Below are 13875 nucleotides of genomic sequence, written 5' to 3'. Positions count from 1 at the left end.
CAGTGAATGGCTGCCGTCAGAATGAGCGTCCAAACAGCTGATAAAAACATCACAATAATCCACAAGTAATCCACACATCACTCCAGTCCATCAGTTAATGTCTTGAGAAGCCAAAAGCTGCATGTTTGTAAGAAATAAAACAAAACTTGTAGATTATTGTGATGTTTTTATCAGCTGTTTGGACTCTCGTTCTGATGGCACCCATTCACTGCAGAGCATCCATTGGTGAGCAAGTGATGCTACATTTCTCCAAATCTGATGAAGAAACAAACTCATCTACATCTTGGATGGCCTGAGTGCGAGTACATTTTCAGCTAATTTTAATGTTAGGATGAACTATTTCTTTAACAAGTTGTGGTTTTCTTCTTTTGCAGTCCCTGAGTCTCGAGTGATGCACTCATTCTTACTGTACAGTCCCGCTTGAAGGCAAACAAGCCGTCAGATCAGATTTGTGGTTGCGTCTGATGTCTTGTTGCACGTTGTTTGGCTCCGCTCTAATGCTTCTTCATTAGTGTGTTTTTATAGGCGACAGCAGCATGTGAAGACCTTCATACACTTCACTCCACGTTCATTAAAGCTTTTAGTGCAGCCTCGTATTTTCCATTTGCAGCAGTTATCTCCAGCATTTCTCCTTTTATGTCTAAGTAAATTATAACTTTTGGCTCTGTGTGGATGCTTTCTATAAAACAGTTTTTAAAAAGTAGAAGAAAATTGATAAAAACTGGCAGTAACGACATTTAAAATGTTATGATTTCTATAAACACTGTTCGTTTTACATTCATCAAAGAATCATAAAAATAAAATCTATCAATTTTTCCACAAAAAATATGAAGCAGCGCAACTGTTTCCAACATTGATAATAATCAGAAATGTTCTTTGAGCAGCAAATCAGCATATTAGAATGATTTCTGAAGATCATGTGACGCTGAAGACTGGAGTAATGATGCTGAAAATTCAGCTTTGATCACAGAAATAAAATAAATTTTTATATATATATTCAAATAGAAAATGGCTATTTTGAGTTGTAATAATATTTCACAATTTTACTGTATTTTAATCAAATAAATGATGCCTTGGTGAACAGAAGAGACTTCTTTCTAGGGCTGCAAAACGATTAGTCACAATTAATCGATTCAAAATAAAAGTTTGTTTACATACTATATGTGTGTACTGTGTATATTTATTATGTATATATAAATACACACACATGTGTATATATTAAAATAAAAATTTTAGATTTATATGTAAAATATTTATATTTTTTTTAGTTCTGTCAAACGATTAATCGCGATTAATCGCATCCAAAATAAAAGTTTTTCTTTACATAATATATGTAATATATGTACTGTGTATATTTATTATGTATATATAAATACACACACATGTGTATATATTAAAATAAAAATTTTAGATTTATATGTAAAATATTTATATTTATATATAATATAAATTATATACAAGAGTTTACATACAAATACATACAAATATGTTTTTAAATATATATACATATATGTACAATGACGTATACATTTCCCTTGGTGATTAATAAAGTTTATCCAATCCAATTACTCCAGTCTTCAGTGTCACATGATCCTTCAGAAATCATTCTAATATGCTGGTTTATTATTAGAATTATCAATGTTGGCAACAGCTGTGCTGCCAAATATATTTTTTTGGAAACTGCGATAGAAACTTTTTTCAGGATTCGTTGCTGAATAAAAAGTTAAAAAGAACAGCATTTATTCAAAATATTAAATCAGGACACTAAAGCCTTGTTTCTTCTGGCAGAGCATGTGTGCTCCATCATCGCCTCCATGCTGAGGAACCTCAAAGGGCAGCAGAGAAGTCGTCTCCTCAGCAAGTTCACAGAGAACGACTGCGAGAAGGTAAAAATAAGACAGCTGACGGTACGGCTTTATTATCTTCTGCTTCTAAAAACGGCAGAGTGACGACAAAAGAGCGCTTCAGGAGAGTTGGCTGGCAGATGGGTTTAATGCTGCCATAAAGATAATATAGACTGTTTCTAGCGTTTAGTCAGAACATGCTGTGCTTCTTTCTGACCATTTAAAAAGAAATGTGCTTTAAAATTGTAATAATTGTAACATTTTAAATACGTTCTGAACTGTTAACAAGTTCTGCAATTTAAACTTTTATCACTATCATCTTTTCATTTCGCTTTCTTTTTTATTCATTGATACTTTTGTTTTTTGCTTTTCAATAGTATGTTTGTTTTTTGTTGTATGTGTTTCATTTATTTATAATTAATTAATTTGTTAGTTGTTTTGTATACTCTTTTGTTTATTCATTCTTTTAATTCTTTGAGACCTACATTTGTTCTTTGTTTCATTCATTGGTTGGGTTTTTTGTTTTGTTGTTTTCGGTTGGTTTTTGTTGGTTCTCTTTCTTTTGTTTGTTCATTTGTTTTCTGTTCATACTTTTATTCATCATATCATCCTATAGTCTATTTCTTTTTTTGGTTTGTTCACCCATTTTCATGTATTCTTCTCTGTTCTTTCATTGAGTGTTCTTTATTTCCTTCAGTTTTGTTTTGCTTTTGTGCACTCTTTCAATTTTTGGATTTGTTTATTCATTTTTCTATTTTTAATTTCCTCCAATTTTTCTTTGAAATCTTTTAGTTTATCATTTATTGTCGGTTTCTTCATCCTTTTTTGCTTTTTGTTTTTTCATTTGTTATTTATTTCATGCCATTTTGTTTTGTTTGCTCTTGTTGGTGGATTTTTGTTTTTCTCTTTTGTTTATTAATTGTTTTTTATTCATTATTTGATAAATTCCTTCAATCTATCATTTATTTCTCTTTTGATTTGTTAGTTTGTTCATCCATTTTCATTTGTTCTTTTGTTTGTTCTTTCGTTTGGTGTTCTTTATTTCCTGCCGTTTTGTTTGCTCGTTTGTTGGTTTTTGTTTTCTCTATTTCTTCTTTTGTCCATTTGTTAGTTTATTTCTTCTTTTTTTCCAGTTTGTTGCTTTTTGATCCTTTTTGGTTGTTCTTTTGTTCTTTATTTCCTGCCGTTTTATTTTGTTTTGTTTGCTCTTGGTTCTTTTGTTGTTCTCTATTTCCTTTTTGCTTTGTTGGTTTGCGGTTTTGTTTTCTCTTGTTGGTTTCTTTTTGTTCTTCTCTTTTTTTGTTCTTTCATTTGTTGCTCCTGCCATTTTGAGTTTTTACTCTTGAAGTAATTTCTTATTCAATTTGGTTTGTTTACCTTTTTTCATTTATTCTTTTGTTTGTTCTTTATTTCCTGCCATTTTGTTTTGTTTTGTTTGCTCTCGTCTGTTCTTTTCATTCTTTTTTTTCCCATTAGTTCTTTATTTTCTTTGTTTTGTCGGTTTACTGTTTTATTCAAACTTGTTGGTTGGTTTTGTTCATTCTTTCTCTTCCTTTTCGTTCTTTTGTTTTTATTAATCTCTTTATTAATTCTTTTAGTCTCTTGTTTGTCAATGCTTTTTTGTTTATTTTCATTTGTTCTTTATTTCCTTCCATTTTGTGTTGTTTTATTTGCTCTTGTCTGTTGGTTTTTGTTCTCTCATTTTGGCTATTTTCTTTCCTCTTGCTTGTTTTCTTGGCTTTCCCTCTCTCTCTTGTTGTATCGTTCAGTCGTGCATCAGTATAATAATGTTTCATGCCGGTGTTGTTTGGACTGTCTCAGCGGCGTTCATGCCGTTTTCTCCTGTGTCCTGTGTTATACGTCTCCTTTAGTCTCTGTGGGGGGTCTCCATACATCACCTGGACAGACACGTGTGCTGTTATCGCTCAGCAGTCACTACTCTTAAAATAACCCTCACAGTCCTGCCGGGGCCTATTTCATCACTCTGACAGCAGCAGTGCATTATTGGTAGTTTCTGGAGCTAAAAGATTTTGGCCATATGGGCGTCATGCCTCACTTCTGTTCGTCTTCAGATTGTCACAGGAATTGCTGGAAAGGGGATGACGAATGCTTCTGCTTGTCTTTAAATAACACAGCCGCCATCCATCTTGTTCGCCGCAGTTAAATATGAAAGTCATTCACATAATGCAAATGTGGGTCCTATAGCACATCTCTGGTGTGTTTGGGTGCATTTGTAACGCGCTCACCCTCGTTCGCTCTCTTATGCAGGTCGACAGACTCATGGAGCTGCATTTTAAGTACCTGGAAGCCATTCAGCTCGCAGACAAGAGGATCGAAGGAGAGAAGCACGTAAGATTCACACACACACACACTCACTCACTCACTCACTCACTCTCTCTCTCACACACACACACACACACACACACACGTTCACACTTGATTGGCAGTATTTCCTCGGCAAGGGCAGATCTGTGTGTGAAGATAAGAGCAGACCTACCAGACTCAAACGTCACTGGGATCTTCCCGGATGCTCCGCTCGCCTTTAAAACCGAACGCTGTTTAACTTTTACACTGAGCGCTGATTCGCACACACGTTCTCATCTGGAGTCTGTGTAGTCGCAACTCGACCAACACCCAAACATAAACCGTTGGGTTGGTCTTGCTTCATTTAAAATGTTACATCTCAAACAGCTCGTGTTGGCATTAAAACACTGATCCAAATACTTCAAATGTGTTCTCACTACTCAGAAAGGTGAAAACCAGCATGGTCTTGTGGATCCTGGACAACTATAATGTTATATTATATTACTAATTATTTTTCTTAATCTTAATCATAATATTCATAATAGTAATTATAATTATAATAATAAATAATAAGCATATTTATATAATAAATAATTATTCTGCTTACTAATTTTGAATTACTTTAAATGTGAATTCCTTTGAAACTTCACATTTAAGCCAAAGTTTATTCAAAAACACTGAAAAAAAAACATTGCCATGTGCATTGTGAATGCAAAAATTTGCATTAAAAACATTGCAAATTACATTTGAAAAACAATGTATTATTAGCATTGTGAATAGAAACATTTACCTAGTTCTAAATATGATAATATTGTATGTGTTTAAAATAATAATAATAATTGGTGGTGGTGGTGTTGTTGCGTATTTTTAAAATAATCTATTATCATTTATTATTAACATTGAATGTCAACATTTGCAGAATTCCAAATATAATAATATTGCATATTTACAATAATCTGTTTCGTTGTGAAAGCAAAACTACTTTGTTTGGCCTTCCAAAAGAGGACGATATCCGGTATTCGGCCAATCACAATGCACTAGATAACTGGCCAATCAGAGCACACCTCGCTTTTCAGAACGATGAGCTTTGTAAAAATCGACACGTTTCAGAAAGGCGGGGCATAGAGGAGAAACAATGATGTACAGTATGTGGAAAATAATGTGTTTTTTTAACCTTAAACCACATAAACATTTCATTACACCAAATACACAAAATAATGTTCTTTTTAGCAACATCATATGACCCCTTTAATACATTCGCATTTTTGTTATTGCATATTAATTAAAAAACTATTATTATCATTGATAGTATTGCATGTAATTTTAAAATCTATTATTATTATTAATATTATTAAAACATTAGTATTGTTGTTGTAATTGCATATTAATTACAAAAGAAAATCTATTATTATCATTGATAGTATTGTGTATACTTTTAAAATAATCAGTTATTATTATTATTGTTGTTATTGTTTTTATTAAAAAGGATAATGTTAGTAATACATTTTTATTAAAGTTTTGTGACTTGGTTTATTAATGGAGAATGTAATTGGCATGCGCTCACAGGTGTGTGTTTAAAGGCTTTTTACCGACGCTCTTAGCTTGTCTCATCCAATCAGGTTTTAGAGCCGTAACTCTCGTTATGTAAGTTGTGGGGTCTCAGCCAGTGATAATTAACGTGGAGATGATTAAAGGCAGATGCTAATTGATGATAATTGTCAGGTTGGGTGGTTATTCCACATTGTGTAACTGTATTTCATTAGCCAACATCCCTGAGTGTGTGGAGGGTGTGTGTTGTGTTTGTAGGGTGGACTGTGCTTCGTGTGTGATTATACTGTATATGTGTGTGTGTGTGTGTGTGTGTATGTGTGACTGATTATGTGTGCATGTGTGTGATTATACTCCGTATGAGTGTGTGTGTTATACTGTGTGTGTGTGACTGATTATGTGTGTATGTGTGTGATTATACTCTGTATGAGTGTGTTTGTGTGTGTGAGCTCGGGGATATTGGCGTGTGTATGTTGAGGATGTGATCTGGGCACTGATGTGGACTCCTGCAGCTTGTGTCTCATCCATCCTAATGTGTGTGTCTGTGTGTGTCTGTACGTGTGTGTGTGTTCAAGATGGTTTTCAGAGATGTTTCAGCTTGGGCTGAACAAGTAATATAATGTAGTTTTGATCCTTCTAAACATATTTGATATATACAATACTATTCAGAAGTTTGGAGTCGGTACAGTGTTTCTGAATGAAGTCTCGTCTGCTCACCAAGGCTGAATTTATTTGATCATAAATACAGTAAAATTGTGAAATATTATTACAATTTAAAATAACTCTCTTCTTTGTGAATATTTAATTAAATTTGTAATTTGTTTCTGTGATCAAAGCTGAATTTTCAGCATCATTACTCCAGTCTTCAGTGTCACATGATCTTCAGAAATCATTCTAATATGCTGATTTGCTGCTCAAGAAACATTTCTGATTATTATCAATGTTGAAAACAGTTGCACTGCCAAATATTTTTGTGGAAACCGTGATACATTTATTACAGATTCCTTCATAAATAGTTTAAAAGAACAGCATTTGTTTGAAATATAAATCTTTTGAAACGTTAACGAATCTTTTGAATAAATGTCTTTACTGTCACTTTTGGTCAATTTAATTCGCCATTGCTGAGTGAAATATAACCACGCTATATTGATTATATCACAAAGGTGATCAGGACCCCGATGTGAATCTGCCTGATAAATCGTACTTTAATCATGATCATGATTGCTGCTTCTCTCAATTATTGCATAATCATCTGTGATATTTACCCGCCATTTGTGTTTGCATTGGGAACAAGCCTGAAACAAGCTTTCATGGTTGCCAGATTTTAAGAGACTAAATCCCCCAATCACAGCTTTTTTTGTAAATCAATACATTTTCTGAACAGTGGTTTACTTAATCTACCCAACCTGGCAACCATAGATAATTATTTATTTATTTTAATTATCTTTTTTAATTTAATGATTATTATCTCTTTTACTTCTACTTTAGAATATATATATATATATATATATATATATGTGTGTGTGTGTGTGTGTGTGTGTACACTATTATTTATTGTTTTTATTTATTGCAGAGATGAAATATTGACTTGGCAGCAGTGTTGCCAAGTCTGTGGTTTTCCAGCTTTAACACTGTTGCCGCGGGTTTAAGCGACCCCAATAACATGATATTTAGCCCCTAAAATGCAAATTTCGTGTGTGTGTGTGTTTCCCATCCACCTTATCTGACTTTCTGCTCTGCATCTTCTTCAGAGTCCTATAAATTGTCTCTCAGAAGCGGTGACAGGAATATGACCGTGGAAATGTCTGCTCTTGTTTCGCACCCGTCGACTGAACACCAGCACTCCCCACAGATGGAACAGTGTTAGAGGCTTTCTCCGAGCGCTATAAAAGTATATCACCCATAGCAGAGCCCTTGTTTAAAAACACCTCGGAGTGCTGTCAGCGCCGCGCTCATGTCAACCCGTCTCGCCTTCTTTTATTGCCTAATGACAGCTACAAATTCTCTCCGAATTGCATTTCCTAAACACAGACCCCCATAAACCCTCTCTGCGTTCGGTCTGCTCGTCTCCTGCTCTTCTCGTTTTGCCGCAGCACCTCACACTCGCTCACACACGCACACACACGCACAAGGCTCTTTGGGAAATCTCGAAAGGATCCGTGGAGGAAGTGCTGGCAGGGTGTGCTCGGATTAATTTAGTCTCGGCATGTCCCGTGAGACTCAATCACAGGTCCCGGCGCTGCTTTGTTCTGCCTGTCATATTAACACCTGTGCCAGTCCGCAGTTCTCCAACAGGAAGTGACTAAAAATCGCTCTGTTTCCCGGAGGTGAAGCCGCTTGTTATTTGCACTCGTGTAATTGACTTGCCGAAGGCTGTGCCTCTGTAACGAGACTTGAATAACACCTGCAAAAGATCGAAACGCTTGACAGCGTGATGACAATTTTTGTTTACATAATGTGTGTGTACTGTGTATATTTATTATGTATATATAAATACACACACATACGGTATATATTTTGAAAATATTTACATGTCTATTTATATTCATATAATTTATATTATAAATAAATATATTTAATACATAACATATTTTTCTGGAATATATACATGCATGTGTGTGTATTTATATATACATAATATAATATATATAATTACAAGAAATTACAAATAATGTGATATGTACGTTACATTACTATATATTAGGGCTGTCAGTTTAACGCATTAACTTAATTAGTTATGAAAAAATTACGCGATTAAAATATTTTAACGCAGTTAACGCACTGGCCCCTCCCCCAAACCTGTACGTCATCTTACATTCCATACAGTTGACTGTTGACAAATATGACGCAGGGCAACAACTTCATAAATGCAGTTAGGCACTAAAATTCAAGATATTGGGCCTCATTCATGAAACACGAGCAGAATAATTGACTTGCCGAAGGCTGTGCCTCTGTAACGAGACTTGAATAACACCTGCAAAAGATCGAAACGCTTGACAGCGTGATGACAATGAACATATTTTTTTGCACACTCTTTAAATCAGTCCTTAAGTAGGAACTGAAATTCCTTAAATTAACATAGAAAGTATTTACTTTCTTAATGTGTTACTTGTCCTTAAGTAACAGTATTAATGTATGTACTTAATATATACATATACATATATTACTCATATACATTTAATATAAATGTATAGCTAATTTTTAAAACGTTTATTTAAAATATTAAAATTAAATTAAATGTGTATATATGTGTGTGTATATTTATATGCATGACTATATTTTAACGCAGTTAACGCACTGGCCCCTCCCCCAAACCTGTACGTCATCTTACATTCCATACAGTTGACTGTTGACAAATATGACGCAGGGCAACAACTTCATAAATGCAGTTAGGCACTAAAATTCAAGATATTGGGCCTCATTCATGAAACACGAGCAGAACGAATTTTTGTGTAAACCGTTCGTAAAGCTGTTCTGACGTAAATTTTCGAATTCATGAAAATGTTAGTATTTTCAAAATGTTAGTTGGTACGAAAGAAATGTACACCTGCTCCTTAAAAAAAAAAAAAAAATACTACTACTTGCAAGTTGATTTCAATGAAACATTAACATATTTCTGGTCTTAATTTGCTTGATTCATCAGTCCACATTATTTTAAATAAAAGAAAGTTTGTCTTTTTAATCTTTTATCAAAATGTAATTAACTTGCATGGCCACTGAAACAACTTTTCTTTTCAGCTAGCATCAGCAAGGTCGCACAGACTCTGTTGGTTAATGCTAACCAATAGCCAATTAGCTATTTAATCATTGTTTTAGGCTGCTGTTATAGGGAATTTTATGAAACCTTCATGAGACACAATACTGTTAATTTAATAACATTTTACATTTACGCATTTGGCAGATTCTTTATCCAAAGTGACTTGTATTGCATTCAATGCATACATTTTAAAAGCTCATGCAACCCTGAGAAGCGAACCCATGACCCATATTGTTACTAGCGGCATGCTCAACATTTTGAGCTACAGGAATGAATGAATGCTTGATTTCAAAAGGAAAGGCCACTATTGAGACGCTCTGCGAGGTGAACTTGACCTTCATCCTGCTCAGAAATCCCACTTTTCCCAATGCAAATCATCTTTAATGGATAAAATCACATGCTGTCCACAAGAGTTGCATTGAATGTGATTTGACCTGTTCTGTTTTTTTGGACAACGTCTGAATGGTTTTGGCACAATCTAAGCGTGGTTCTCTCAGAAAGCCTCTCGCCGCGATCAGAGCCGCGTTCTGTGTGTCTTCAGCAGCCCGTGACGGCCAGCTCTCGCCAGACTGCTGTTCCTGAGGCGTTCCCTTTGTGTTCACAAGCCTTTCTGCTCGTGCACACTCTCACACGTTTGAGCTTGCCAGCGTTTTATGCTCGAAAAGATTGAAATCCCCTGGAGAGAGGCCAATGTCAATCGCCGCAATTATGGCACTCAACAAATGCCAAGCGTCTTTGTCCCTTTAGATTCGGCTGCAGGTGCTGAAAAGCTGAAGTGTGTGAAAAAATCACCTTTTTGAAGTGATCTGAGATCATTATCCAGAGCCTTTTGAACATGCATGGAGCTGCGGATCAATCACTGCATGTGGTTTTCTTGCTAATCAATATGCATGTATTAGGTTGGCTTAAGACAACCTACTGATCTACTATTTAAGCTGCTGCTTCTGAGACTAAATTTTAATTATATTATTAATTTATATTTAAATTAGGATTTTAATAATTTTAAAATGCATCTCCTCCTAGAACTCAGGTCATACCTTCAGACTGGTCTGACTCGGGTTGCTGTATGTTTTCTAACTGATCGGATTTGCTATTTTCATTAAACGGACGATCAAACTACGAAAATTTCCATAGACTTTCATTGAGGGGGTCAAAACTTTTGTACAAAAGACTTTTGCAAAGACTTGTCGCGTGTTTAAGCTGTCTATCACCAGCAAAGCTTAATGACTGTCCTATAGGACAACATGTTAAATCATGCTAGGAACATGTTAATTCATGGTAGCAGCATGCAATAGCATGCTAGCAACATGTTAAAACTTGGTAGAAACATGTTAACAACATCCTAATCATGCTAACAACACTGTAATTGTTGTTAACATGCTAATCATCCTAACAACGTGCTAATCATGACAACATGGTAATTGTGCTAGAAACATGCTAGAAACATGCTAGAAACATAAGCATGATAAAAACATGCTAACAGCATACTAATCATGCTTACAACATGGTAATTGTGCTAGAAACATGTAATTATCACGTTAGACACGCTAGAAACATGTTAGCAACATGCTAATCATGATAAAAACATGTTAACAACAGTAATGGTTAATTATGTTAATTATGCTAAAACATCCTAGCAACATGCTAATCATAAAATAAACATGCTAACAATGTGCTAATCATACTAACAACACAGTAATTGTGCTAGAAACATGTAATTATCATGTTAGAAACATGCTAGCAACATGTTAATCATGCTAGAAACATGTTAACAACATGCTAATCATGATAAAAACATGCTAACAACACTAATTGTGTTAGAAACATACCAGCAACATGTTAATTATGCTAAAACATCCTAGCAACATGCTAATCATAAAATAAACATGCTAACAATGTGCTAATCATACTAACAACACAGAAATTGTGCTAGAAACATGCTAGCAACATGTTAGAAATATGCTGACAACATTCTAATCATGTTAACAACACTGTAATTGTGCTAGAAACAAGTTAGCATCATGCTAATCATGCTAGCAACATGCTAATCATGTTAACACAGTGCTATCATAATCTATGTAAACTTTCAAACTTGCTTCAGACTTTGAGGCTAGGCTTTTTCAAGCCAACCTTAAAGTTTGTTAACAAATTTTACTAATCTAGTTTATTAAGTGTCTAATGGTCATTTATAAATTTCAGGATATGGTTCGTCGTGGAGAGATAATCGACGATGCGATGGACGATGAGTTTTATCTGCGGCGGTTGGACGCCGGACTCTTCGTCCTTCAGCTCCTCTGTTATATCATGGTGGAGATCTGTAACGCTGGCGTTCCTCAGGTACGTTACCATCCTTTCATGTGTGATTAAAGCTGAATGTTTTTAATTCTGCATGCTGAAATGTGTTTTCTCTTCCAGTTACAGCAGAGAGTCCATCAGATCCTCAATCTCAGGGGAGGATCCGTCAAAATAGTCCGTCATATAATGAGAGGTAAGATTACAAATGATTTCAAAAGCTCATGTCAACATATAAAGGCAAAATATACTTAGCATACATAAAATGAAGCCTACTTTTATAACCCTTAGGATTTTTGTGCACAGTGACATTATTTTCATAACCGTTAAATGTATATTCCACCCAAATTTTTGTTACTGTAATGCATCAGCTTATTTTATTTTAGAGTGTTTTTCATTATTTTCACTGGTTATTCTCATTAAATTCTGATTACTGTACTAATACGGTAAAAATATTGTAATACATTTCTTAATTTTATTTTTTACATAAATATAATGTATTTTTTTATTTTAATTTGAATAATATGGCATTATTTCTGTGCACTACACTAGTAAGAATGAAAATATTGTGGCATAACAATAATGAGATATTGTGGGGTAATTGTGTTTAATTGTCATGAAAATATGTTTCAATGCAATATGTACTGTGTGTGTATATATATAGTGCTGTCAAACGATTAATCGTGATTAATCGCATCCAAAATAAGTTTTTGTTTATGTAATATATGTATGTGTACTGTGTTTTTTTATTATGTATATATAAATACACATAAATACATGTAAATATTTTCAAAATATATACTGTATTATATATATATATATATATATATAACTAATATTTAAATATAACTAATATCTAAATTGAATCAAACCAGTGTTATTTACACTGATGTTAGTATAGTTTTAATATTTTAATAGTTTTTGTTTCTCTATTCTATTATTTTCTTATATTATAATGTATTATTGTTTATTATAATATTTTTATATTATGTTTATTATTCTATATTTATTTATTATAATACAAAATGTTATTATATTATTTTTCTGTTATTTGTCACTTATTTTAGTACATTAAATTAAATAAAACGAGAAATGTTGCCTTGGCAACTAGCTGGAATAAAAAATGTTTTATATTTTATTTTTAGTTTGGTTAACATCTGTATTATTTCAAGATGGTCTTAATTTTAGTTTCAGTTTTAGTTAACTGTAATAATGCGGTTAATCTCAAAATGGCTGATTTACTGAATCACTCTTGAGTGTTATGTTGATCTGTCAGGACTTCTAAACCTTTAGCACTTGAATGTACATGTTTGTAGATGTTGATGAGTTCACTAGTGGTTTTCTCAGTAGTTCAGTCTCAGGCTAAAGCGTATAAAGCAGCACTTCTCGTCAGGCATCAGGTGTATGGTGTTTAGCCGTTCATGAACACATGTCCGCAGGCCATCAGCACACACACCGCAGCGCTGAAGCAGATTCCCTGTTGCTAAAGCTAAAGGTTTGCTGTGCGCTGCTGTGTATTTCCCTCTTTATTTCCTCCCGCCCCTCCATCCTTTCTCTCTTTCTCGATACGAGTTGTTCGGCTTCGCCCACTCTTCAGCCCAGAGCACCTCGATTAAGTCTTGACAGCTTTCTATTTCTCTCTCTTTTGCACTGACTTTCCTTCTTTTTTCATCCACCGCTACTCTTTCATACTTCACCCAGTATTTCTCTTGGGAAGCACCTGACTCTCTTGATTTTATTTTTATGAAAGTTTAGTGAACAGTGTGCTGTCTGGAGGAACTTTCCAGCTGTCCTGTCCCGTATCTGTATGACGGGAGATGGGCGATCAAATATTGACAATAAATTTGTGAGGATTTTGTTGGCGACGTAAAATTGAGTATTACAGTGCATTGCTATTCAGCCATTAAGTTTCCTGATGTTTTTTTGTCTTGCATCTTGTAATTAATAGTGTTAAGATAGAGATGCTTTAGTAAAATAAATTAGAGTTGGAAAGTTTGATTCATTTCCTTGAATCAGTGAATTGATATGGCTTTTTAGTATATAATAAAATAAATAATATATATGTAAACATATATACTATATATAAATTTCATGTTTAACTGTTGTAAAAAATGTGTTTGTGTATTTATA

General features: G+C 34.0%; 1 protein-coding gene across 1 annotated transcript in view; it reads left to right on the top strand.

Moving 5' to 3' along the window:
- Nucleotides 1-13875, top strand: part of LOC107694421 (beta-catenin-like protein 1) — a 69092-nt gene that overhangs the window by 47888 nt on the left and 7329 nt on the right. The window contains exons 12-15 of the mRNA XM_016494110.1: nt 1789-1886; nt 4113-4193; nt 11653-11790; nt 11869-11941. Coding sequence (XP_016349596.1) covers nt 1789-1886; nt 4113-4193; nt 11653-11790; nt 11869-11941 — 390 coding nt within the window. The remainder of the gene's footprint in view (nt 1-1788; nt 1887-4112; nt 4194-11652; nt 11791-11868; nt 11942-13875) is intronic.

This window comes from Sinocyclocheilus anshuiensis, unplaced genomic scaffold (genome assembly GCF_001515605.1).
Source record: "Sinocyclocheilus anshuiensis isolate Anshui unplaced genomic scaffold, SAMN03320099.WGS_v1.1 scaffold1826, whole genome shotgun sequence".
NCBI classification, from domain to species: domain Eukaryota; kingdom Metazoa; phylum Chordata; class Actinopteri; order Cypriniformes; family Cyprinidae; genus Sinocyclocheilus; species Sinocyclocheilus anshuiensis.
The sequence above is the reverse complement of the archived record's forward strand: the minus strand, read 5'-3'. Positions and strand labels throughout refer to the sequence as shown.